Source organism: Xenopus laevis, chromosome 2L, assembly GCF_017654675.1.
Source record: "Xenopus laevis strain J_2021 chromosome 2L, Xenopus_laevis_v10.1, whole genome shotgun sequence".
Lineage (NCBI taxonomy): Eukaryota > Metazoa > Chordata > Amphibia > Anura > Pipidae > Xenopus > Xenopus laevis.
The window spans coordinates 28,403,761-28,429,318 of NC_054373.1; the positions used below are offsets into that span (position 1 = coordinate 28,403,761).

At 39.8% G+C, this 25,558-nt stretch overlaps 2 protein-coding genes across 6 annotated transcripts in view; both read right to left on the reverse strand.

Annotated features, from left to right (window-relative positions):
• Positions 1-22,276, reverse strand: part of vegfd.L (vascular endothelial growth factor D) — a 41,268-nt gene extending 18,992 nt beyond the window's left edge. Inside the window, exons 1-2 of the mRNA XM_018244687.2 lie at positions 21,762-22,276; positions 3,175-3,376 (exon numbers count right to left, since the gene is read on the reverse strand). Of these exons, the coding sequence (XP_018100176.1) occupies positions 3,175-3,376; positions 21,762-21,842 (283 nt within the window). The 5' untranslated portion in view covers positions 21,843-22,276. The remainder of the gene's footprint in view (positions 1-3,174; positions 3,377-21,761) is intronic.
• Positions 22,277-22,726: 450 nt separating this feature from the next.
• pir.L (pirin L homeolog) overlaps positions 22,727-25,558 on the reverse strand; it is a 40,429-nt gene continuing 37,597 nt past the window's right edge. For 4 of the 5 annotated variants that reach the window (XM_018244762.2, XM_018244761.2, XM_018244765.2 and 1 more), the window contains one exon: positions 22,732-24,332. In XM_018244762.2, the coding sequence (XP_018100251.1) occupies positions 24,217-24,332 (116 nt within the window). In that variant the 3' untranslated portion in view covers positions 22,732-24,216. 5 annotated transcript variants of the gene reach the window in all.

The window sequence follows — 25,558 nt, forward strand, 5'->3', positions numbered from 1 at the left end:
ATTTTCTTTATGTTAACCATTGGAAGTATGAGACTGATGGTATTAACATTAGGTATTAACAGCCTTAGGTCCTATAATAAACCAAAGATGCCCTTTGATGAATAAAGCAATTTTTTAAAATGATAAATTATTTATAAGTTATGTTGACCCCGAAGAAGCCAAAGGGACTTGGATAAAGTACTTGATTTTAAGTGCTTCATGATAGCTGATAAGAGATTGGTAAGTGTTTAGTGATGGCTGATAAATATGTCTCGCAAATAAATATACAAGATCTAAAAATATTCTAACAACTTTGACCATGGGAACTAAGTGAAGAAAGCATGTTATAACTGTGCTGATTAAACTTATATAAACTATTATGTCTGCTGATAACAGCATTGAGGGTTATGAAATACGGGGGTCAGAACTTGTGTCTTATTTTACATTTCTAACTTTGGACAAGATAAGACAGGGGAACTCAAATGAGTTTTCTCCCATTTGAATTGGTTGAAAAGTTTTATACATTTTTCTGTTTTATGAACATGGACATTTAAGTCATCCAGTTATCAGTACAGGAAGGAAGACTGGACTTACAGGTCACATTCCCACACAATATTCTAGGCAGATTTCCACGGTTACTTTTATGTAAAATGCCATAAAATAATCTGGACCTAAATTTTAGGGGGTTATTTATTAAGGTTTAAGTTGTTGGTCAAAACTCATATTTTCAGGTTTAAAAAAAAAACTAGAGATTTATTATATCCAGACTCTTGAAATAGCTTGAACCATGTGAAGATGTTAATAGCCTTCATGATGTTCGAGTTTTTTTTATTTTTTTGCCCGAAAATTTGAATAATTCGAGAAATTTTACTTTTTTCCTGCGGAAATTAGAGCTTTTGGGTTTCGTAACTTGAACTTGCAGAATCGAGTTTTTTTCCATTCGAGTTTTTTCTTAAAGAAACCATTCGAGTTATGAGTTCATTCGAGTTCATTTGAGGTATAAAAAGCGCTAACATTCGACCTTTGATAAATAACCCCTTAATCAAACCACATAAAATCCTTTAGTTAATCCACAAACTACATAGTTTCATAGTGCAAATGATCCCCATTGCTATTCAGTCTCCTGCTATTAAAATTCACAGCATTCATAAGACCTGTGAGTGCGACTCTTTCTCTACATTTATTCACATATATAAAATGATATATAATCATATCTATAGTGACTGTAGAGATCACTATAGCCTTCAATATACTTGTCCAATAAGTCATCCAAGCCACTCTTAAAGGGGTACTATCGCGGAAATGAAAATTTAATATAAGCTTCCTCATACTGAAATAAGAAACTTTCTAAATACAATCAATTAAAAATTCTGCATGTTTTCTCAAATGAATGATCCAATATATCTTATAGGGGGGCTCCAGATGTATTAGAGCTCACTCAAATAACTGATTCCAGTACAAACAAAATATAACAAAATAATTGCCTTTTGCCCTGCAGCAGATTAGGTACCTGTATTTCAGCATACATACTAGATGTGTAAAAGGTGTCCGGAGATCTCCATTTCGGATCCAAGATGGTGGCACCCATGACTGCCGCACCACGTTTTCGATGTGGAAATTCAAGGACCTGGGTTCAATGCCTGAATATAGGTCCTTCTTGCTAAGAGTTCCTGGGTGTTCTAAATTTCTAATTTAACTTGTTCTACTGGTTTTTGACCTCTTGCTTTGACTCTGACCTTGCTACTAGAAGATTGCAGGGCTGGTTGCTGGTCATTAACGGTAGGATCTGGACAGATTTTAGTGATTTAGATTTGCTCAGGTGTTTCCTATAAATTGAGACCTCAGGATCCAATATCCTGTGGCACTTAATTTTTTTGAAATTCCTGTCTTTTCATGGTTAAATAAGCCTAAAAATACAAGGCCAACTGCATAAGGAATGCCTCAGGCAGTCAGGTGTCTCTGCACTTCCATGATTTAACTTCCAAGCTTATAGCGAGCCACTTCTGTGTTTTCAGGTGCAGTAACTGGGTAGAAGGTTGGGTATGGCTACTGCTGGAATATTGGATCAGAGATGGTAAATTGCAATTTACATGATCAGTTATTGGTAATGGATGGTACGGTCAAGTTCTAGCGATTGTGCAGGTGTCTCCTACAAATTGCAAACTCAAGACCTAATAATATTTGTATCTTTTTGTTTTTAGATTAATACAGCTCGTGCTCTGGGAATGGCTGTGTTTCTCAATACATAGGCATTTTCGGCGCAGGAATAGAGCACATTAATTGTGAGTAGTGATTTTAATGTATGTTGCAAGACTTCCGGTTAAGCAAACCATATTACTGCAAGTTGCAGAGTTTTAAAGGACACTGGACACTTTGGACACTTTGGTTTTTTGGATTATATATAAACAAAAGGTACTTGAATATTTATTATGTATTTTATGTATTTTTATATGTCATAAAGGGTTAATATAAATTTTATCACATGGGAGGAGTAAATGTGTTCTCCCCTCCCCCTACTGAGGTATATAAAGGCATAAATGTTACACTGGTGTTAAGCTTGATAAAGGGCTGGTTATGCCCGAAACGTTGCTTCATTTGCACAAATAAATTTCTTTCACTATACCGGAGTGCTGCTGGAATTTGTATTGGAATTTGCACTGGACCTGGGCAGACAGAGTCGCATCTGGCACCCGACGCTACAAAAAGCGGTGAGATTGATTGTGTAGCACTACACTCTATGCTTGTATATGCAAACTCAAGACCTAATACCCTGTAGCAATTGCTGAATTTTCAAGGCTACATCACCCCAAAAATGCACAAGGCAGGCAGTTGGGTGTTTGTGCATGCCCAAATAGAGGAACAAGCACCACCCTAAGTTCGAGTGCTGGTTAGGTGACTGTAGCCTAAATTGTTAAGGCTGCTATAATCCTGAAAATTTAGAACATTGGGTGGCACTGATGCAGTATAGAAATTGGTCTTAAAAACTCTTTGATTTTTTGATTTAACCGAGTCTTCCTGAAAATCTCTGTATAGAAGTCTTGATATACAGTCTATAGAAGGAGATTTAACTACATAGAATTTTCCGCTTATCATTTGCAGGAAATGTTTTCATATAATAAATGCATTGTTTTGTTTTGCAAACTGCGTTGCAGTACATTTAGCAATTTTTAATAAGTGACATTTTCCCTGACTTACCCTTTAATATTTCAATGTCATAGAAAGCAGCTGCAAAACGTGTTGAGCGATGGGAAGCAGACCTGGAATCTGAGCCAATGTAGGATTTAAGCTTTGATCTGCATCTCCAAAGTTTCAGCTCCCTGGGATGAGTTATTCGAAGAAACTCCTCGAGATTTGCAGCAGATCTGATTTTCATCTCCAGCTCGTTCTGGGATGTTCCCTAAGGTAGAAAATAGTGGTGATTTAGAAAAGGTACATGGATTCCCTTGGGGACATGTTAGTATTCGTTAGTATGCAAGCTTCACAGGAACGTCAGCCTAACTACTCCTCCTTGCAAGTCAAAAATATGCAGCCTTCACTACTGTGTTAGCCAGAGACCCCCAAACTTTTTTACCCAGGAGCCACATTCAAATGTAAAAAGAAGTTGGAGAGCAACATAAGCATTTGAAAAGATCTTAGGGTGTCAAAGTTGTGATTGGCTACAGTGTTGGACTGGGATGCCAGGGGCCCACCAGAAAACATTAGACCGTGGGCCCACTTTCCTACTATTATTTCTCCTCTCCTCACTCAATCTCTTTATTCTCCTAGTCTTTTATATTTACTTAGTCTATTATTCCATTATTAAGCATTTTTTTCCCCATAAAGAAATAAGTAATGACCATAAAATTGGCCACATAGTTAGAAGCAAAAGGGCCCACTGACACCTGGGCCCACCGGGAGTTTTCCTGGTATCCCGGTTGTCCAGTCCGACACTGATTGGCTATTTTGTAGCTTCTATGTGGATTGGCAGCCTACATGAGGCTGTTTGGAAGTAGTATTTAGGCAACCAAAATTTGCCTCCAAGGGCAGGAATTCAAAAATAATCGCCTGCTTTAAGACCAATGGGAACAACATCCAAGGGGTTGGTGAGCAACATGTTGCTCATGAGCCACTGGTTGGGGATCCCTGATGTAAGCAATGCGTCTGGCACATACTGCTAAACAAATTTCTAATGGGTCACCAGGGCAGCTCAAAAAATGCTAAAGAACTCAGATGTCTATTGGTCTTCTTGTTGACCCAACTATTTGACCTTCTAGTTTGTACCACCATGTGAGTGGTTCATAATGAGCCCATCTATTACATTTCTGGCGATGTGTTGCGGTACAATGTTGCTGCACCACAAATACTCTTTTTTCTGAGCCTAAGAGGCAGTAACCAACAGTAGCCATTGTGCCAGCTTCAATCTCCTGCCTCTGAAATAACATTACTTAGCTCTCTAAAAACATTAACAGTTAATACTTATTTCAGGAAATAATAAAGCAGAAGTCCACACACTATTATAGAAGTAACCTGGAAAGTATATCCTACAAGATGGGAATTTGACAGTGCACCAAATTGTAAATGATTTTCTTATAAATGGTAGATGTAGATGACAGTGCTGGTAGAAGGCATGTCAATATTCCTGTTGCGGCAGCGCATCCATTGGGAATGATCAATTATAATGATAGTGGAGTGGAGGCTAGCTGGATGTCCAAGGTGAAGAGGCTTCAGTGTGGGCAATGGAACTTGTAGGAAGCATAAGAGGAAGTGGCTGAATCTGTACATGAGAGTAACTGTGCTGGAAATTGTCCATGGAATGTGATAGCTGGTCAACATCTGATGAGGAGGTACTGAATATTCTTCATTAAAAGATTATATACTCCCTACAACTACTACAATAACAGGTTACTAGAAGTAACCTAGAGCTCCTTGATCTTTATGAGAGCTTGAATGCTTTTATATGGTTACCTCTTTATAATACAAAATATAAAGATACAACACTCTGCACCCATATTCTTCATGTTCTTTCAAAACTGGCATCAAACCTATTGAGCTGCAGATTTAATAAAAAGGCACAGCATAACAATTGCCTGTCTCAGACACTGACAGATCTGCTACATTGTGATTACTAGGATGAAACAGCAGAAAAACAAAAGACTGTTATACCGAAGTCCATGAAATAGCCTATCCTAGAAAACGTGTCCATTATTCATACAGTACACCCCCTGCTGTGAAATGTAAGGATAATAGATGTCACATCAGAGTTCTATCATCTGAATAAAGGCAAAAACTCCTCAGTGACTTCTAATTTCCTTATATACTGTATTTCACATCAGGGGGGTCGATCCCTGACAGCACAAGACTCCAGTATATCCCCAAGAGACAGTCACTTTTAGACATCAATTGGCTTCTCTGCTTTGATCAATCCAGGAAGCCAGGGTGCTAATGTGCTAGTAATGGAAGCAATACAGCAGTAGAAATAATCCATGTCAGATACTATAGGTTTGATAGTTATTTCAATAGTGGTTTTAAGTTATTTGTATGCATTGGCCAGGACAAAAGTTACTGTTACTGCCCCAATCAAACAATTAAACCACTAACCACTGCATCACGAGGAAGCCACATGGGCATCTGTTCTTAAGAAACTGGTTAAAAAAATATTCATTAAATAAAAGTTCTTCCTGTTCTTCCTATTTTGCCTAATAAAAGAAAACATAATTCTGATTAACATTCCAAAACACATTTTCAGTGCTCTTGGAGTTATTTATAAAAACAATTGCTATTGAAAGCAGCATTGGCTCAACTGCTGGTTGTTACTTTTTTTAAACAATCTTGCAAAAGTCTTGGTTCCCCAACAAAGACAAGTCTGTTAGGGAGAGATGCATTTTTAGCACATTTTTAATTTTTAACACAATGTGAAACCAACACCATATAATATACTTAATATAACACCATATAATATACATAACTGCCAACATTATCCTATATGTCGCCTTTTAAAATCCTAGAAGATTTGTAATGAATGTATATTGCAAGTTACACGTCTTAATCCCTCACCAAGAATATCCTAATAAATTCTCTCCTTATAAGGGCAAAGACACACATAGAGATTTGGGGAGATTTAGTTGCCCAGCGACAAATTACCTCTTCTTCGGGCGACTAATCTCCCCAAACTGCCTTCCTGCCGGCTAGAATGTAAATCAGCGACGGGATGGCACTCGGAGCACTTCGTTTTCCGATGTTGCCTCACGAGGAAACTTTGGGCGACTTTGGAAAACGAAGCGCTCCGAGTGTCATCCCGCCGGCGATTTAGATTCTAGTCGGCAGGAAGGCAGTTTGGGGAGATTAGTCGCCCAAAGAAGTGGCGATTTGTTGCTGGGCATCTAATATCCCCGAATCTCCATGTGTGTCTCTGCCTTAAATGGTGCTTAGTGATATTATCAGTTATAATACTTGTGTATACTTCTTATATGATACAAGAATATTAGAATTCACCCCGTAGTTGCATGCCATGTATAAAAGCACTCTGCCTGCAACCTTGTACCTTATATGGTCATGGACCACCTTGGTGACTTAAAGAGCATGTAAAGGAAAAAAAATAAAATCCCATTTTTACTTTCTTTAATGAAAAAGAAACCTATCTCAAATATACTTTAATTAAACAATGTGTAGTGTTTTTATAAGAAACCTGACTGTATGCAGTGAAATCCTCCCTTCATTTACTGCTGTGGATAGGAATTGTCAGACGGTCCCTAACTGCTGAGCAGGGAAACAATCATACTTATGAACAGCAGGGGGAGCCACCGCCTTACTTCCCAGCCATGCAGAACTCAAGCAACTTTGTTTATGACGATCCCTAAGCAGCCCAGACCACACTGAGCATGTGCACAGTCTTAGTCTTGCAAAGATGTTTAACAACGTTACAAGATGGTGACCCCCTGTAGCCAACTTTGAAAGCATAAATTATTTGTTTGATTAGGCTTGTGGTGCAGTAAGTTCATTTTTATATTTAGTATACAAAATAGAGCATTTCTTGCCTTATTCTATTTTAGACTTTACATGCCGTTTAAAACATACTAATATTTTACAATGGGGATACATTATTCACTATTTATGTAGTAAAGTATATTGTGAGTTGGTCCCTAAGCTCATGTAAGTGACATCAGTTCAAATCATGTGCTGGGAATCAACAGAAAAGAAGATGGGGAGCTACTGCTAAAGGGTTTTTGTTGTCCTGCATTGGTACTAAAGGCCAAAAGATATTATTTGTTTACTAAGTCTTTGTTGAAGTTTAATTTTTTTAATAGTAAAACCAAGTGCCTCAGTGGTACCATGCGGTCCTTAGTTGTATGACTATCTACAAGGAGTTCTCACCATGTCTGTGAGTTCAACCCCCCTCTCCAAAAATTGGCAGCATAACTGACCCTGTAGTGAGTGAGTGTAACAAGGACCATAGATTGTAAGCTCCATTGGGGCACCGCCTGATATGTTCCACAGCTCTTTACAGAGGTTATTCATTGTGCACACCAGCCTGTATCAATAAAGAATAATAATCATACAGAACAATATCAACAGTCACTTATCTTGCAGGCGCATGGAATCCCCCTGGTTTAAAGGCTTCTTTTCTTTGCATAAGCAACTTGCTTTTTGGCGGCAATGGCCCTTTAAATCATATATCAGCTGCCAGAACTCTCTCAGTCCCGCTGTTTATTAAAGGCATTATCCTTTTTATGAGTGACGGTTATGTTTTTGTCATGAAAACTGCAGTTTCTGTAGAATGTTAAGATGTACCATATGCCCCGGGTTCTTTTGGAATGCCTTCTTGGAATGTTACCACAAACGTGATGCTTGTGGAAAGAATTTAGCGAAAAAATGCGGTAGAACAAATGTAATCTATTTCAAATTGTTGTTTTGTTATGATGTGGTAATGATGTGAGGCTCGCAGGGAAGCTTTGTACACTATATAAGGCCAGCCATGCAAGCAGATGTCCTCTATACTCCACTATGTATATGAAATACGGCAGATTACGTTTGACTCGACTCTACAGTGAAATGTATGGATTGGCAAAGGTCACTACAACTACAACTCCCAGCATCACGTTGTCTACTTTACAAGTAGGGTGTTAGGAACTGTGGGCCCCACAACCCTGGACAAGATTTGATGTGCCTACAGTATTTGAATCACAAGCTCTCAGTGTCGGACTAGGGTACCTGGGACCCACCAGAGAACCTCAGCTCAAGGGCCCACCAAAGGTATAACTCACCTAACCCACCCCCACCCTGGTCTAGGTGCTCTCCCCAAGTTGTCAAAGCATTTTTAAAATGCTGGCATACCTTTACACTGCTTATGTCTCTGATTCTTCCTTTTTTTTCTTCTCTTTCCCCAGTTTCCAAGATGGCATGTTTTTAATGCCCCATGTCTCCTTTCCTATTCCAATTTTTATCTGTCATTGTTTCCTCTGTCTTTTCTCCTCATGTGCCATGTACTTCTTCCTCCCTACCCCCCTATGTACCAATCTCTCCCCTTACTTATGTCCATTCTGCTCTTGTAATCTGTATTACTAGCCCCATCTTCTGCTTAACCCTTTACAATCTCCCCTAGGGTTCCTTTGCTTCTCCTTTACAGTTCCAGCAGTTACTCCATGTTGTAGCCAGCTGCTCACCATTCTGATCGTACTCCTTGTTGTAAAATATGAGGATATTAGAAGTCACGACCAAAAACATTTTAAGCAAAAAACATCTTTAGGCCCTCAGCTAAAGGGAGCGGACAATCTGTAAGCAAAAAACTAAATATAGGTGCAGGGCACATTGGTAACTCACGTATAGATCAGACCGAAGTTTGTAGATAAAAAATTGTAATTTTATTTAAACATTCATCTTATTGCTTGACGCATTTCGTGTAGCTAGGACACTTAATCATAGGCTATAGGATATTAGAAGTCACCTCAGACTTCAGGCTATACTAAATAGTGTACCCCTGTGGTGAGATATGAGATATTAGAAGTCAGCTTGGGGGTATATTTATCAAAAAGTGAAGTTAAAACTGAATTGCACTGAACTTTTACTTTCACCCCTTTATAAATACGCCTTGAAAAATCCCATAGAAATGAATGGAGAGAGGCAGTATTTCACTCTAGCGGACTGTGGTTACCTCTAACTTCACTCTTTCATAAATATACCCCATGGAGTTCTGTCTCCTTATAAGAAGTCAAAGGGGCAAATTCACTAACAGGCGAAAATTCGCCAGCGATGGCTTCGCACACTTTGCAACACTTCGCCAGGTGTAAATTCGCCTGGACAACGCTAATTCACGGAGATCCGAAGTTGCACACAGGATACTGAACGCTGGCGAAATTACGCTCAGCAGTTCGAAGTTACGCGAGCGTTGGCTAATTAGCATACAGCGTGCAGTTAAAGTACAATGGCCGTATATGCTGCAGCAAATACATTACACTATACAAGGCCAGGGAACCTTAATAAAATTATATAAAGTTGTTATATTGCCCTTCACATGTGCCCACAGTATAGTTTAGGTGCCATATGTTATCAAATGTAGGGGGGAAGGAGGATACCCGAAAAAAAAATTTACGATCTTTTTCAGTCTATCACCTTTAAATACAAACGGGGGAACTGTGACTTGCAGCTTATTTGAAGAAATGTGTTCAGATTTTTAAAAATGATTCCCCTTTTCTCTATAATAATGCAACAATACCTTGTACTTGATCCCAACTAAGGTATAATTAATCCTTACTGGAGTCTAAACCATTAGGTTTATATGATTTTTTAAGTAAATCGTTTTTTTAGTATGAAGATCCAAATTACTGAAAGACCCCTTATCTGGAAAGCCCCAGGCCCCGAATAATCTGGATAACAAGTCCCATATAGGGTTGCCACGTATCCTGTTTTTGGAAGGGCTGCCCCGGTGAAAAGTGCCTGTCTGGATTTTCGAATTAGGAAAACCAGACAGGACATGTAAGTGAATGACATGGAGATCAGCCAATCGATGATCGCCACATCATCAGTCCCGCCCCCTACGTCACCCACCCTGCCCCCTTCATCAGCTATTCCGCCCTTGACATCACTGCCCCGCCCCCTACATCACCTGCCCTGCCACTCAGCATCACCACCCAGCCCCCGACATCATCCGGCCCGCCCCTGTCCGTTTACCAAAACAAGAAAGGTTGAAACCCTAGTCCCATACCTGTATAAGAATTCAGCCAAAACCTCTGGAAGTGTTAATGCAAACAAAGTGAAACTTGTACCAAGACAGAGGCAAAGTCAGTGCTATACAATATTGCTTTGTATACAACCTTTTACAATAAAATGTGGGTGCAGTTGCTGCAGATATCTGATGGACAAGTCATCAGAGTTATCAAAGTCAGAATTTATTTCATTATTTTCTGCTACAAACGCCGATCAAATCCACTCGGTTTTTTTATGCTTATTCATTATTGCATTATCCCAAAAATTCGCTTTGCGGGAATAAAAATCAGATTTTCACGTTTTTTCTCCGTAATTTTTCTCAGATTTCCACGATTCTTTCAGATTTTTCAAGATTTTTTTCGGAATTTTCCTCCAAAAACGGTGAAAACGTTGGGGTTTTGCCCGAAAAACCCAGCGCACATCAAAAAATCATTGGGACCTCTCCCATTGACTTATACGCAACCTCGACAGGTCTGAGATGCTGGATTTTCAGACTTTTCCATTCTCGAGGTTTAATAAATTACAAAAATTTGTGATTTTTCAAAAGTCGAATTTTATAAATAAAAAAACAAAATCACAAATTTTTCGTGATTTTTGGCATTCGGAGTTTAGTAAATAACTCCCTAAGTTTTAAAACAAAACTGATCTGATTTAAATTCCCCCAGTCTGCAAATTGGACGCGCATGTTTTGAATAAGAGCAACTGAGAGCAGCTCATGGCAGCTGTCTAATGCCTTTTATTTATTGTCATGCAACAAACATGGCCTGATGTGCACTGATTGATTTCATGCGATCTGACTCTCAGCATTTGTATAGCTGCAGTCGGCCATCTCTGGCCAGTTATAGAACAGCAAACGCAGAAACAAACCACCTATTTCTGAGAATTCCCTCTGTTCATGTGCTATGCACGCCTGATTTTTTTGCTGTCGCTTCAACTATAACCTCTCAGGGGGGGCAAATTTACTAAAGGGCAAAGTGAAAATTTGCCAGCGTGACGTCATTTCGGAACTTCGCCGATTTACTAACGGTCGCTAGCGAAGGAGATAGACTCTAGCAGTACTTCGCTCCCGAATGCCTGGCAAATTTGTGAACGAACGTAACTACGCTAATTCACTAAGATGCGGATTTTACTGAACGTTACCTCTTGCGCCAGACTTGACTTCGTCACCTCAGACCAGGTGAAGCGCAATAGAATAGATAGGACTTCCTCGAAAAATAGTTGAAAAAACGCTGGCGTCTTTTCCTTTTTCATGGTGATAGGCTGCAAAAGAGCGTAAATTTTCTTTGGGGTAACCTGCTTCCCCCCTACATTTCCTAACATTTGGCACATAAACTATACACTGGGCAATATAACAACTCTATTTTCTTTTATTAAGGTTTCCCGGGCTTGTGTAGTGTAATATATTGGCTGCAACATATACGTCCATTCAACTTTAACTTCCCGCCGTATGCAAATTAGGCAACGCTAGCGCAACTTCATTTTGCTTGGCGCAGTAACGGTAGTGCAAAGGTAGTGCAACTCAGCCAGCGTTGGCGAATCTATGCCTGGTGAAGTGTTGCGCTGTGAGCGAAGTCGTTGCTGGCGAATTTTCGGAGGTTAGTGAATTTGCCCCAGGGAGTGAATAAAATAATACTGACACTATGCCACCTGAGGACAACATTTCCTTTGGGTTGGTGTTTATTTTGTTGAAATCACTGTATTTTCATAATTACTGCAGCCTGAATATACACACCTTACTCCTTCCAGAACACTAGAAGTTCTGCCATAGGGAATTATAAGTAGCAACCTGACAGAGTTGAGTCTGTATTTTGAGGCGACTGTAGCTCTGAAAATACAATTAGTTAACCAAACAATAGGACCAAATATTGTTATGCTGACAAAATACAAACAAAGTTAATTTATGTATGGTATGGTGTATACAGCCTTACGCATTTTGTGCTTTTAAGTGCAACAAAGCACAAAATGCGTAAGCCTGCGTACACCTTACCATGTACAGGTAGGGGATCTCCTATCTGCAACTTTGATATTTAAAAAGCTCCAAACTGTGGGAGATTTCTTGTATGGTTCATTTTAAGAGAATAATATCCTTTTAATGATTTCCTTTCCCTCTATAATAATAAAGCAGTATAGGTATGGGACCCCTTATCCAGAAACCCATTATCCAAAAAGCTTTTATTGACTACTTTATTGACCCCTTCCATTTTAAGGAAATAGTTTTTAAAAATGGTTTCCATTTTCCATAATAAAACAGTAGCTTGAACTTGATGGTAACTAAGCTACATGAATCCATATAGGTGGCAAAACAAAAAAAAAAAAACGGTGGGCTCCTGCCGGCCCAGACCTGCTTCCCCAGTTGACGTGCTGTGGTGCAGTGTTTTTCGCGCATGTGTGCTGGGAGTTGGACTGCCAGGAGGGCCCTTCGTTTTGTAGCCCTGGTGGGCCTCCAAGAATCCAGTCTGACCCTGAAAGGGGTCAATAAAAGTGGACTATAAACAGTTGTGGTATGATTGGCCCCAGCTAGGGAAGAACTCCTAAAACAAATTAGAGCCTTTGCCTATGGTGAACTATACCCAAATCTACTTCCATTTTCAATTTAATTCAATAGAGGAGAGGAGAAATATACCCTATTTGAATGTGGTTCCTACCTTCCATTTGTCACCCTAGATGCACAGCAAAGCAGGATACTCCATAAAGAGTAGCGTCTTGCTGTTTATACAACATTTTGCTTTCTGGCGCTTTGCAAGTTTGGACTTTTGAAGGCAATCCCGCTTTATAATAGTCACCAGCGTTTTTTACAACTTTAATGCATTTCCGGCAAAAAAAAACAAAAAAAAAACGCCCAAACACTTTAATGGGCGTCAGCAACAATTCACCGCCGCGAATTTTTGCCAAAACGAAACGGCTGAAATTCGCCCATCCCTACTCACTTGAAATAAATGAATATCTGTGTTTTGTGAAATATGCTTTAGTTATCTTTTAGAGGAAATTGAACTTTCATTAAAAGTTGAGCAGCTTCAAACAGAAGGCGTCACTGAAAAATATAAGCAGCTAAACCTTAACTGAGAAAGCTGTAACTACAGGGGTGTATCTACAGAGGGAGCAGACCCTGTTGTTGCAGGGCAGCCCAGGAGGTACAGGGGTCCCATGAGGCCCCTTATTGGTAAAACAGGCCAACCTCTAGAAAATTGGGGGCCTAAAAAAAGTAATTGGGTCCCGTAATATCTAGTTACACCACCGTGTAAACACAATTAAAGCAAAATGAAATCCTGTCACTGAGCGAAATCAAAGAAATTTTTGTCAGTCCGACTGAAAAAGACATCTTTTGAAGGCAGATGGGATCCTACAGGGTCATTGGATCTGAGTATGTGTAAGAAATTCTGACGGCCTCATAAACTGGGTGGTAAACTGGTTGAGTAGAACCAGACTTCTGCAAGTGTTCATTAGACTGAGTGTGCTGCTGCTCTACTCCCAGTCTGGCCAGCTTTGTCCTTTACAATAACTCCCAGCCCTTCTTCAGGTTGGAATATCCAGGCCCTGATTTAGCGTTGGTGTTTGTAATGAGCTGCATTCGCAAGGAATAAAATAGGGATGCACCGAATCCACTATTTTGGATTCGGCCGAACCCCCGAATCCTTTCGTGAATAGTGAACAGACTCCGAATTTGCATATGCAAATTAGGGGTGGGAAGGAGGAAACATTTTTTACTTCCTTGTTTTGTCACAAAAAGTCACGCGATTTCCCTCCTCGACCACAATTTGCATATGCAAATTAGGATTTGGTTTGACCGGGCAGAAGGATTCGGCCAAATCCGAATCCTGCCTGAAAAAGGCTGAATCCTGGCCGAATCCCGAACCGAATCATAGATTCGGTGCATCCCTAGAATGAAATGCTGTCACATGACTAGTGAGCAAGCAGAAAAAGGACTACATTGTTCAACTTTTTTGTTGAACCTGTTATCCAGAATGCTCGGAAACTGGGGTTTTCCAGATAACAGATTTTTCCTTAATTTGGATCTTCATACCTTATGTCTACTAGAAAATCATGTAAACACCCAATAGGCTGGTTTTGCTTCCAATAAGGATTCATTATTTCTCAATGGGAAATGGCCTTTCTGTAATTTAGAGCTTTCTGGATACCGGGTTTCCTGATATCACATACCTGTACAATGTTAATACAACTTTTTTAATAAGAAGTTTTATTACATACACTGCACATTATCCCAAACTATAAAATTCACAATCGCTATCCTACTGTTGTGTGAAGGGCAAAGGGTTCCCAACATGTTTGTTACATTTGCGCAAAGGCAAAATTCTATGCAATATTTAATCATTTTTAATTTAATTCTATGCAATATAATAGTTTTCCCATTAAAGATTTTACATTCCCCCCCATATTTCTCTAAAATCACGAAGTTATTAAAAGATCCGAAATATAAAAAGTACGAACATAAAAAAAATAAGAATATCTCAAAAACCTCGAAAAATTCTAGACAATTACAAGTGAAAAAATATCTGAAAACCTGAAGCGATCCTAGAGGGGGGCGGGCCCTGGTGCGTGATGCGCAGCCAGGCCCCGCCCCCTCCGAACGGCCGCATTTGGCCGCATTTTCAGCGGCGAACAGACTGCCGGGGGGCCCTGAGGGGGTGCGGGCCCTGGCCCGCTCGCACCCCCTGCTCCCCCGGTAGTTCTGCCACTGGTTAAAAAGAAAAGGTCCAATAGGGTCAGCACAGCTCTCATTGACTTCTATGGGACCTCAACAGCTTTTACTTGGAGAAGTTTTGTATTAGAGTTTTAGTGGTTTTTACACTTAATAGATGTTGAGATTTAGAGGATTTTTAAAAAAAACATGAATTTTTAGAGAAAAAATAGAACATGTGAAAAAAAAAAGAAAATCCAAATGTTAGTAAATAGGCCCCTTAGTGCTTTTCCTTCAGTACTCATGTTCCCACTATGCATTGGGTGGGAACATGATTTTTGGATCAACCTGGGAGTTACATAAAATCACTGCAAACGTGTACTTTTCTATTTTATCCTCTTCTTCTACCTTGTTCAGATTAATGGAGGCCAGAAATATGCAGACTTTAGTTTTATTCAACCAACTGACCCCTGCAGTGGCTTAACTAGATATTACTGGGCCCACAGCAAATTATTTTCCAGGCCCCCAAAATATCTAGAGATTTACTTGTTTAATTGAAATTGTATATGAATACAATATATATAGGGCCTCCTGTGGCCCCTGTAGTTACACCTCTCGACCCCTGGGCTGAACACAGGGCTGCCATCAGGGGGGGACAAGTGTCCCGGGCCTGAGCCCGGCAGTGCTGCACTTTTGAAAGAGCCGGGCCCCCCATTAGAGAGAGTACGGCCATTTTTAAAGTTCCAAACAGCCGGAACGCGGAAGTGCCGAAAAGCCGAAGGACCCAAAGCCACAACAACAGCCGAAGCCCCGAAGCAGCCCATGAGTTGTTTTTTTTTTTAACTTGTAATGGGGGCCCTGGCGCCAATATTTTTTTAAAAAATATATTTTTTGTGTGTGAGGAATTACTTTTTTAGCGCTGATGTCTGTGTGATCTTTTAACTGTGATGTGGAGTGGGTCTTGGGCGCCAGTGTGGGCAGTGCCCAGAAAAATTTGTTGTACGGGGCCCCGTGATTTCTTATGGCAGCCCTGTATGAAAAACTGTATACAGGGCTGCCATCAGGGGGGACAGGGGGGACAAGTGTCAAGGGTCGGGCATGAAGTGGGGCCCGGCAGTGCTGCACTTTTGGAAGAGCCGGGCCCCCCTTGAGAGGGCCTGAGCCGTGCGGCCATTTTTCAAGTCCCGAACAGCTGAAATGCGGAAGTGCCGAACAGCCGAAGGACCCGCATCCATGAAAATAGCTGAACTCCCGAAGCGGTGAAAAGACCCGAAGTCACAAAAGGAGGTGAAGTTGAAGTCCTGAAGCCACGAGTTCAATTCTACTGAACACCAATTTGTATTTTGTTTTTTTAATCCCCTGGCCACCAATGTATTATTTTCATATTCTATAGGCCCCTGCCACCAATGTTTTTTTAAAAAATGTTTTTTGGAGCCCCAATTTTTTTTAACTTGTAAGGGGGGCCCTGGCACCAATGCTTTTTTAAAAAAAACAAACTTTTATGGGGGGCCGTGGCACCAATGTTTTTTGTTTAACTTATAAGGGGGCCCTGACCGTCAATAGCTTTTTATAACTTGTGTGTGGGGGGGTTACTTTTTTTAGCACTGATGTCTGTGTGGTCTGTGATGTGGAGTGGGTGGGATCTGGGGTGGGGCTTGGGCGCTAGTGTGGGCGGGGCTCAGGGGGACCCGTGATTTCTAATGGTGGCCCTGACTGTATATGACCCAAATGAGCAAATAATTGTGATCCACTCGTTAGGCTGGTGTTCTCCATGCAATAGTCTGAATCTTCTCATGTGCTCCATCCTTTAATCACTTCCAGAGCTTGTCAGGCAGCAAGGTCCAAGTCCAAACCGACCGACCAAATCTATTGACGTAGCAGAACTTGTTTGCCGACTGTGACACACAAAATAAAGGCGCCTCCTTCAGGAATAGGGATGTAAAAACCCCAAAAATCCCCAAAATCACGCCTTCTAATCTTTCAGTCATTTTATAGACAATTGTTAAAATGTCTTTCCTGAAACATTACGCAAAGTCATTCTAAAGAATCCTGAATGTCTCCCATTAGTAGAGCCAGAGTCTGGTAATGAGTGGAATGGCTGCAGGCGCGCACGTCTGGAATGTTTATTGTCCCAGATGTTCTAAAGATACGACTATACCTATAATAAAACCCCAGATTTCACTTGTCAACAAGACTTGGAAGGTGTTAAAAGGTCATGCACTAAGCACATTAATCATGGGACACTCGGGCAATGTAATATAGGCTGAATGAGGTTCATACAAACAAAGCCCATACACTTGTATTCTAAACAATTGCTTTACAGAAGGATAAATTACCCGCATGGAACACTGGATCTAATCTAAGACAAATCCTGATGCCTTAAAGTGATACTGGCACTTAAAAACTACTTTTTAAAAAATGAATGAACATTAGGCGGCACATTTACTAAGCTCGAGTGAAGGAATAGAATAAAAAATACTTTGAATTTCGAAGTATTTTTTTGGCTACTTCAACCATCGAATTGGCTACTTCGACATTCGACTACGACATTGATTCGAACTAAAAAGCGTTCAACTATTCGACCATTCGATAGTCGAATTTTAAAAAACTTCGACCACCTACTTTGCCACCTAAAACCTACCGAGCATCAATGTTAGCCTATGGGGAAGGTCCCAATAGGCTTTCTAGCCAATTTGGGATCGAAGGAAAATCGTTCGATCGATGGATTAAAATCCTTCGAATCGTTTGATTCGAAGGATTTAATCGTTCGATCGAATGATTTTTCCTACGATCGATCGAATGAAGGAAATGCGGTAAATCCTTCGACTTCGATTAACCCTCGATATTCGACCAATAGTAAATGGGCCTCTAAAAGTTACCTATAGGTCATGTTGGTCGTTTTTTTGCTGAGAGGTTTGTTTCTAGTTGAAGTTCCTAAACCTGACTTGTTTTGCCAACCTGACTGTCCCATCTCAGCCTGTCAGTTAAAGTTTCTAATGCTAACGGACTCCTGTTGCACAAATATGGCAGCCCCCTCATACAGGAACATGGGGAGTCAGACAGGTAATGTAAAAGCATAGGGCAAATACTTTATGGCAAAGTTATAAGTAGCGTTCAAAGGCAATATTGTGATAAATGTAAAAAAGAGTTTCATTTCTGGTGTCAGTATCTCTTTAAGTCGTAGATGGGAGAATTTATTGCAACATTATGGGGCAGATTTATCAAGGGTCGAATTTCAAGTTTGAAAAACTTTGAAATTCAAAAAGAGCAACCGAAATTAAATCAAAGTTTTTCTTTGGCCGCATAGGTCCGTTTTCGAACTAATTTGGACTATTCCCTAGTCGAAGAGTACAAAAATTAGCTTGAAATTTGAATTTTTTTAATTTGAATTTTCACTTCGACCTTTGATGTTGCTTGTTCTCTATAAATAACTTCTTGAATGATTATTCACATACAGTCAATTTTACACAGCTCTCAATAGAGAATGTCTTAAAGGAGAATTCAACCTGTAATGGAAAAAAAACCCCTCCCCCGGGTAGACACGCCTCCCTCCCCACCCCCAACCTACGTGCCCCCTCAGGCAAATGCCCCTCATTTTTTACTCACCCCTCCATGCAGATTCTGGCCTCTGAGTTCACGGCAGCCATCTTCTTTATTCAGTCTTTTTCGGAAGTTTCGGCGCATGCGCAGTTGGAGTACATTTCCGGTCCCGAACCACTGCACATGCACCGAAAGTCACAAAAATTTCAGATTTACTGCAAATTTCGGCACATGCGCAGTTGTTCAGGACCGGAAATGTACTGCATGCGACGAAAATGCCATCAAGACACGAAGATTACCGGAGAAGAAGAAGATGGCTGCCATGAACTCCGAGCTAAAATCTGCATGGAGGGGTGAGTAAAAAATGAGGGGCGTTTGCCTGGGGGGGGAAGGAGGGTCTACCCAGGGTAGGGGGGAGGGGTTCTTTTTTTACAGGTTGAATTCTCCTTTAAGGTGGCCACACACAGGCAAATTTAATAAGCTGCTGATTTGAGTCCTTTAGACTGAGTCAGCAGCTGATCTGCACCTGTATGGGGCCCTCCATTGGAGCTAACCCTAACCAGATGTCGATTGAGCAGGTTTGATTTTCACATTGGATTAACGACAACATCGGCTTATTGATGCAGTCCTCATCCCGAAAGCCCCTGTTCTAGTCGTTCCAGTTGTTTTCAGCCACATTTGTTGGGCATATCGGTTGGTGACCTTGCCAATGAATCTTAAAATGTATGGCCAATTTTACGCTTATTGGGATGATGTTTTTACGTAATATATCTTGCCAGCCTTTGTATAGCTTATGCATTGGTGTTAGATGTACATCACCCCCAGTAGGTCATTGCTCTGCAAAGCTTACAATCTAAGCGTGGTTCCTTATCAGAGCCATGCAAATGTCTAAATTCAACAAAAAGCAGCCTTCCTACCCAGTGGCTTAACTCATGACCAACTTTACTTTACTTATACTTGAGGTGTTCCTCATGCCGAAATCTGTTTGATACAATCTCCTTGATTGGCTTCTGACTTTGTTTCTCCTGGTGCATGCTAGCAATATGTGCTCTGATCATAGGGTGAAACTTAATAAAACTTCCTGCTAATACATTGAATATGTCACATAATGCTAATGATAGTATACAAACACACCCATGTGTTTGATGCAAGGCTTTTTAACAACAAAACCTAGAAAGATTAGGATTTCACGGATGGGAGTTACCCATGCTTTGCCAAAATGCCTGAGGAAATGAGGGGTAACCACTGATCTTATGGTGGTTTCTAATGAACAAGACAAGTTGCTAGCGTCTCCTAGAGTGACAAGGCTATCATTTCAGGGACCTGAACCACAGAAGGAGCATGAGAATAGGAGTGTACAAATAATGACAGGTTTCTTATGATTCAGGAAGGCAAAAAGTACCTTGATTTGAGAAACATTTATACCAAATGCATTGTATACCAAGCTTGGGGGGCGCCAGGCACATACCTTCTCTGTCACCTACTCCTAGTCCAGCCAATGTCCCCTCACTGACCAGAGAGTTCTGCTCCCCCAAAGTCAAAGAGCATAGATGTGTGCCTTTATGGATGTGGTGGGGGAAAAACATCGTCTGAGTTGTCTAGGCCTGGCCCAGCATTGGTCTACACTGCAGTCAGTCCCATTATATGTTGACCAATGTGACTATGTCCAATTTGTAGGATGCATTCTATCGATCTGACACCATCCTACAAAATCCCCTGTGTAGTTTAGCTCTAAGTCAAGGCTACTTTTATGTTATAAGCTCTATTGAGTGAAGCCTTCCTTACCTCTTGCATTGGATACCTGTATGTTTGATGTTTACACACATCGATTGTCCATTGCTGTGGAATATTTGGAAAATAAAGCTTTATAAATACAGATATGGGACCTGCGACCCAGAATGCTCGGGACCTGGATAAGGAATCTTTTTGTAATTTGGATCTTCATTCCTCAAGTCTACTAGAAAATAATTTAAAGGAACAGTTCAGTGTAAAAATAAAAACTGGGTAAACAGCTTGTGCAAAAATAAAAAATGTTTCTAATATACAGTCGTTAGTTAGCCAAAAAATGTAATGTATAAAGGCTGGAGTGACTGGATGTCTAACATAATAGCCAGAATCCAACTTCCTGCTTTTCAGCTCTCTAACTCTGAGTTAGTCAGCGACTTGAAGGGGGGCCACATAACTGTTCAGTGAGTTTGCAATTGATACTCAACATTCAGCTCAGATTCAAAAGAAACAGTTATGACTCATGTGGCCCCCCTTCAACTCTCTGATTGGTTACTGCCTGGTAACCAATCAGTGGAAACCAAGAGAGCTGCAAAGCAGGAAGTAGTGTTCTGGCTATTATGTTACACATCCAGTCACTCCAGCCTTTACATTACATTTTTGGCTAATTAACTATATTGACTATTTACCTAGTTTTTATTTTTACACTGAACAATTCCTTTAACCATTAAATAAACCCAATAGGCTGGATCTGCTTTCAATAAGGATTAATTATATCTTAGTTGGGACCAAGTACAAGCTACTGTTTTATTATTACAGAGAAAAAGGAAATAATTTTTAAATATCTGGATAAAATGAATTCTATGAGACAGCCTTCAGGGAATTTGGAGCTTTCTGGATAACGGTTTCCGGATAAAGAATCCCATACCTGTAGTTGTTGATAATACTGCATCTAGATACATCTTAAAATGTAATATGGAAACCATTGCCGTCAGTATGGTCTTACACGGTTGAGTACTATTTACAAGGCAGGCACTAAAGGGGGGCACAGAAAATACGGCAGCTTGTTGGGGGATGCAGGACAGTGGCACATACAGGCTACTGATACTGTGCTATTTATATTCAGCATGGTTGACATATTCATAATGTGAGTACCATACTTTCAACTGCTATACAACATTTGCTGTGCTATGTCAAAACATGAGAAATGTACATTCAAATAAAATACGCTGCACCTTTAAAGTAATCTACTGCAAATATTGATAGTACAGGTAGGGGATCCATTATCCAGAAACCAATTATCCAGAAAGTTCCAAATTACGGAGAGGCCGTCTCCCATAGACTGTTTTATCCAAATTTTTAAAAGTGATTTCCTTTTTCTATGTAATAATAAAACAGTACCTTGTACTTGATCCCAACTAAGATATAATTAATCCTTATAGAAGGCAAAAACCAGCCTATTGGGTTTATTTCATGTTTAGATGATTTTCTAGTAGACTTAAGGTATGAGAATCCAAATTACAGAAAGATACATTACATGGAAAGCCCCAGGTCCCGAGCATTTTGGATAACAGGTCCCATACCTGTATATGAGCAGTCTCACAGTGCATAGTTAAAGACATATTGCACGAGAATCTTAATGGGGTAACAAGGGGCAGGTCTATTGATACAGAGAAGACAGAGATGACAGCAGATTCCTTACCTTCATATTCTCATTGTCAAATCCCTGAAGAAGATGCAAAGAAAACACAAAAAGGTTTGCAATTGCCCACGGTCTAATCATATTGGTAGAGCGCGTTGCCAGCCGTTAAACACTAGAGAGGATACAGCTGCCAATGCCCATTTTAATGGACATGGTGAGTAAGAGAAATAATGTGAGAATTAGCAGTTTGCTAGAAGCCACCCAAATAGGGGGGGAAGAGAAGATTTGTAGATTCCTGCGACTTTCTTTCTTTCCGAGAGTGAAGCGATAGATGCAGATGATGGACAAATGACTAAAAGCAAAGTAAATTGGAGTTTCTCGAGAATCTTCTTGCTTTCCGCAGAAATCTAGTCCCAGATTATCTCCCTTGGTTGCTACGATACTTTTCCATCATGCAAGCGAGAAATTGGTATTTTTAGCAAGGAAAAAGCAGTAATCCAGATTCGTTTTCCAACTTTCTTCGCAACCTTCAAGGAAGCATGTGTCTTAAATCTGATACAGACCTTGGCAGAAAAGACAGACAAACTTTGGCTCCTCTCCCATTTAATCCTTTGCAAATTGCAACAGCCAATAGCCTTCCGCTGCTCAAACGGAGGAGGCACTGCTGAATTCTATTATAGCAAAGCAGGGTACCCGGAGCATAAAGCCCCCAGCTGGACAGCGTTACATGAAAGAAGTTCCACATATGTATCATTTCATTAACGGATCCTACAGGACACGCGCTATACACACAGCAGTCTGACATATATATATATATATATATATATATATATATATATATATATATATATATAGCCTTCAAAGTGGACCAGAACTCCAGAGATTTTTTTCAAACTATATATTTATATATTCATTTATATATATATATATATTCATTTATATTTCAGATTGTTCTCAAATATACAAAGTAAATATACATTGTAACAGCGTCTATTGCAGGGATATCAAGTACATAGGAAGCCTTGTTTCCTAGCTTTGAATCAGATTTATTGTCGAATCGGATTTATTGGAAAGTAGAATTAAATAGAAACAGCCACAAAAGGCAAATCAGAACGCTTTAAAAAAGTAAAAGATGTGAAAATGGAACCAGAGTTCCAGACTGGAACAGTTATTAAAAAAATTGTTCAGTGCATAATGTATTGTGCATTAACATATAGTACACAAGAGCCAGGAATATCCTGTAAATTATAGTGAATAAAGTACCCCCTATTGTAAAATATAAGGATATTATAAATTACTGAGGAGTTCCATGACCATATAGTCGAGTGTTTTTATACAAGTCATGGAATTCTGAGGTGACTTCTAATATAGTCATATTTCGCAACAGGGGGTACTTTATTTATTATAATACACAAGTTTCAGTGAGTCATGTGACAGAAATGACATCACTAATCTCCGATTATAACGGATGACATCATTAAGCACCGTTTATAAGGATATAATTTACAGGATATTCATGGCTCTTGTGTATTATATCAGTATATAAACGGTGCATAGTGATGTCATCAGTTAGTGATTAGTGATGTAATGTGTGTCACATGACTTACTAAAACTCAGGTGTTATAATTAATAATGTACTCCCTATTGTAAAATAGAAGGAAATTAGAAGTTACCTTGAGTTCTATGACCTATATAAAAGCACCGGGCCTTTGCTAGAATCGGGCACCTGCGGATTACCCGCAAAGTGGTCAGGTTTTGGGTAATTCCTGAACATGCAGGTGGTCTGCAGGTACCCAGGCTGATTGCAGGCTTGAATTCTCCCCCATCTCGTGAAGTTAAAAGTCATTTTTCCCCCTGACCTGGTTGAACCTCCGGAGTGACATCACTTCTGTTCAACAGTGACATCATTTTCAGTTTATGTGGGTCCCCAGGTCAGGTTAAAGCTTCTGGTAGCTCAGGTAGAATCGAGTAGCGGAATCAGGGCACTTGATAACAGGTCTCAGGGTCGGGTTGTGAGTTAGTGGTTTTGAGTTGGGCACGGGTCTGCCCTGCCCATCTGGCATTGCATAGGGCTCGACCGTGAGCCTTTAAACGGTCATGAATTCTAATGTGTTTGTATTTTTTAATGGGGGAACATGATTACCTGTATATTGTAAAGCTATTTTCTCTTGCTTTTGGGTCCTCTCTGCCCATGCACACACACATATATCTGTATATCATACGAGTCATGAAAGAGCCCTGCATACAGTATGTGCTGATACAGATGCATGTTTTTTTGCCTGCGTGAGTAAATTGTGGGCATATGCAGGGTTAACAGGAGGAATGTATTTTATCTAAAACTTGTTTAAACTTAATATAAAATGTATTTTGCTAATTTTTTAAGTCCAGTATAAAAAAAACAAAGAAAAAAACTGACAGTATGTGCTGTGAGAATTCCCCGCAACATGGAGAATAAAGAAGTGATACTTTTCTTTTGCCCCGGTGGTGAATAGACAGGAATGATTGGCTTGGCTCCTCATTTCTTCCCAATCTTTGACTTCCATGTGTGAGCGTGCTCAAATCCATTGATTCCTAAACTGAAATCCTCGATTGTTTTAGCTATTTCTTCTCTTGTGTTCATTACAAACGGACCTAAAGGGGGGGGGGGGAAGAGGGGGGAAAACATCAAATGAAATGTCCATAATGTCTCCAAGCTACATGAATGTACATATACAGGCAATCTGAATTTATTCACATCCAACAAGCATTAAAGGGGCTGTTTACATTTGAGTTAACTTTTAGTATGATGTAGAGAGTGATATTCTGAGACAATTTGCAAATGGTTTTCATGTTTTATTATTTGTGTTTTTTTGAGTTATTTAGCTTTTTATTCAGCAGCTCTCCAGTTTGCAATATCAGCAATTTGGTTGCTAGGGTCAAATTACCCTAGAAACCATGCACTGATCAGACTGGAATATAAATAGGAGGGGTCTGAAAAGAAATAGGAGTAATAAGAAGTAGCAATAACAATAAATGTGTAGACTTCGAGAGCATTTGTTTTTTTTAGATGGGGTCAGATTTAGCTTTTTATTCAGAAGCTCTCCAGTTTGCAATATCAGCAATTTGGTTGCTAGGGTCAAATTACCCTAGAAACCATGCACTGATCAGACTGGAATATAAATAGGAGGGGTCTGAAAAGAAATAGGAGTAATAAGAAGTAGCAATAACAATAAATGTGTAGACTTCGAGAGCATTTGTTTTTTTTAGATGGGGTCAGTGACCCCTATTTGAAAGATGAAAAGAATCAGAAGAATAAAGCAAATAATTAAAAAAAAAAACCTATAAAAAAAATAAATAATGAAGACCAATTGAAAAGTTGCTTAGAATTGGCCATACTGTAACATACTAAAAAATAACTCAAAGGTGAACTACCCCTTTAAGAGAAAACCACTAGCTGGAGGCACATAGTGACCATAAACGAAGTGTCAGACAGCTGTCCAGACTGCAGTTAACCTTGTGGCCTACATGTCCCATCTCATGGTTATCCCTGAAATACCAGCAAACTTCTTTTTTTTTTTGTAACTAATAATTTGTATTAGAAAAGAATTTGTTACAGGTATAAGAGCCATCCAAAAGGCTGTTCACAATATTATCTTAAACCAAAAAGAATAATACTTGTATAAAAGTCATGAGGCTCAGCTGAGTTTATGAAGAGGGAAAAAGTAGGGTATGGGGGGGGAAGATGGGGAGGGAAGGAAAGGAAAAGGGTAAAAAGTAGAATAGGAACAGTCAGCTTTGAAGTTTAACTGAATAAATGTGAAAAACAATATTATGCATACACAGTAACAGTTCTGTATTGTATATTTAACCATTGGAGC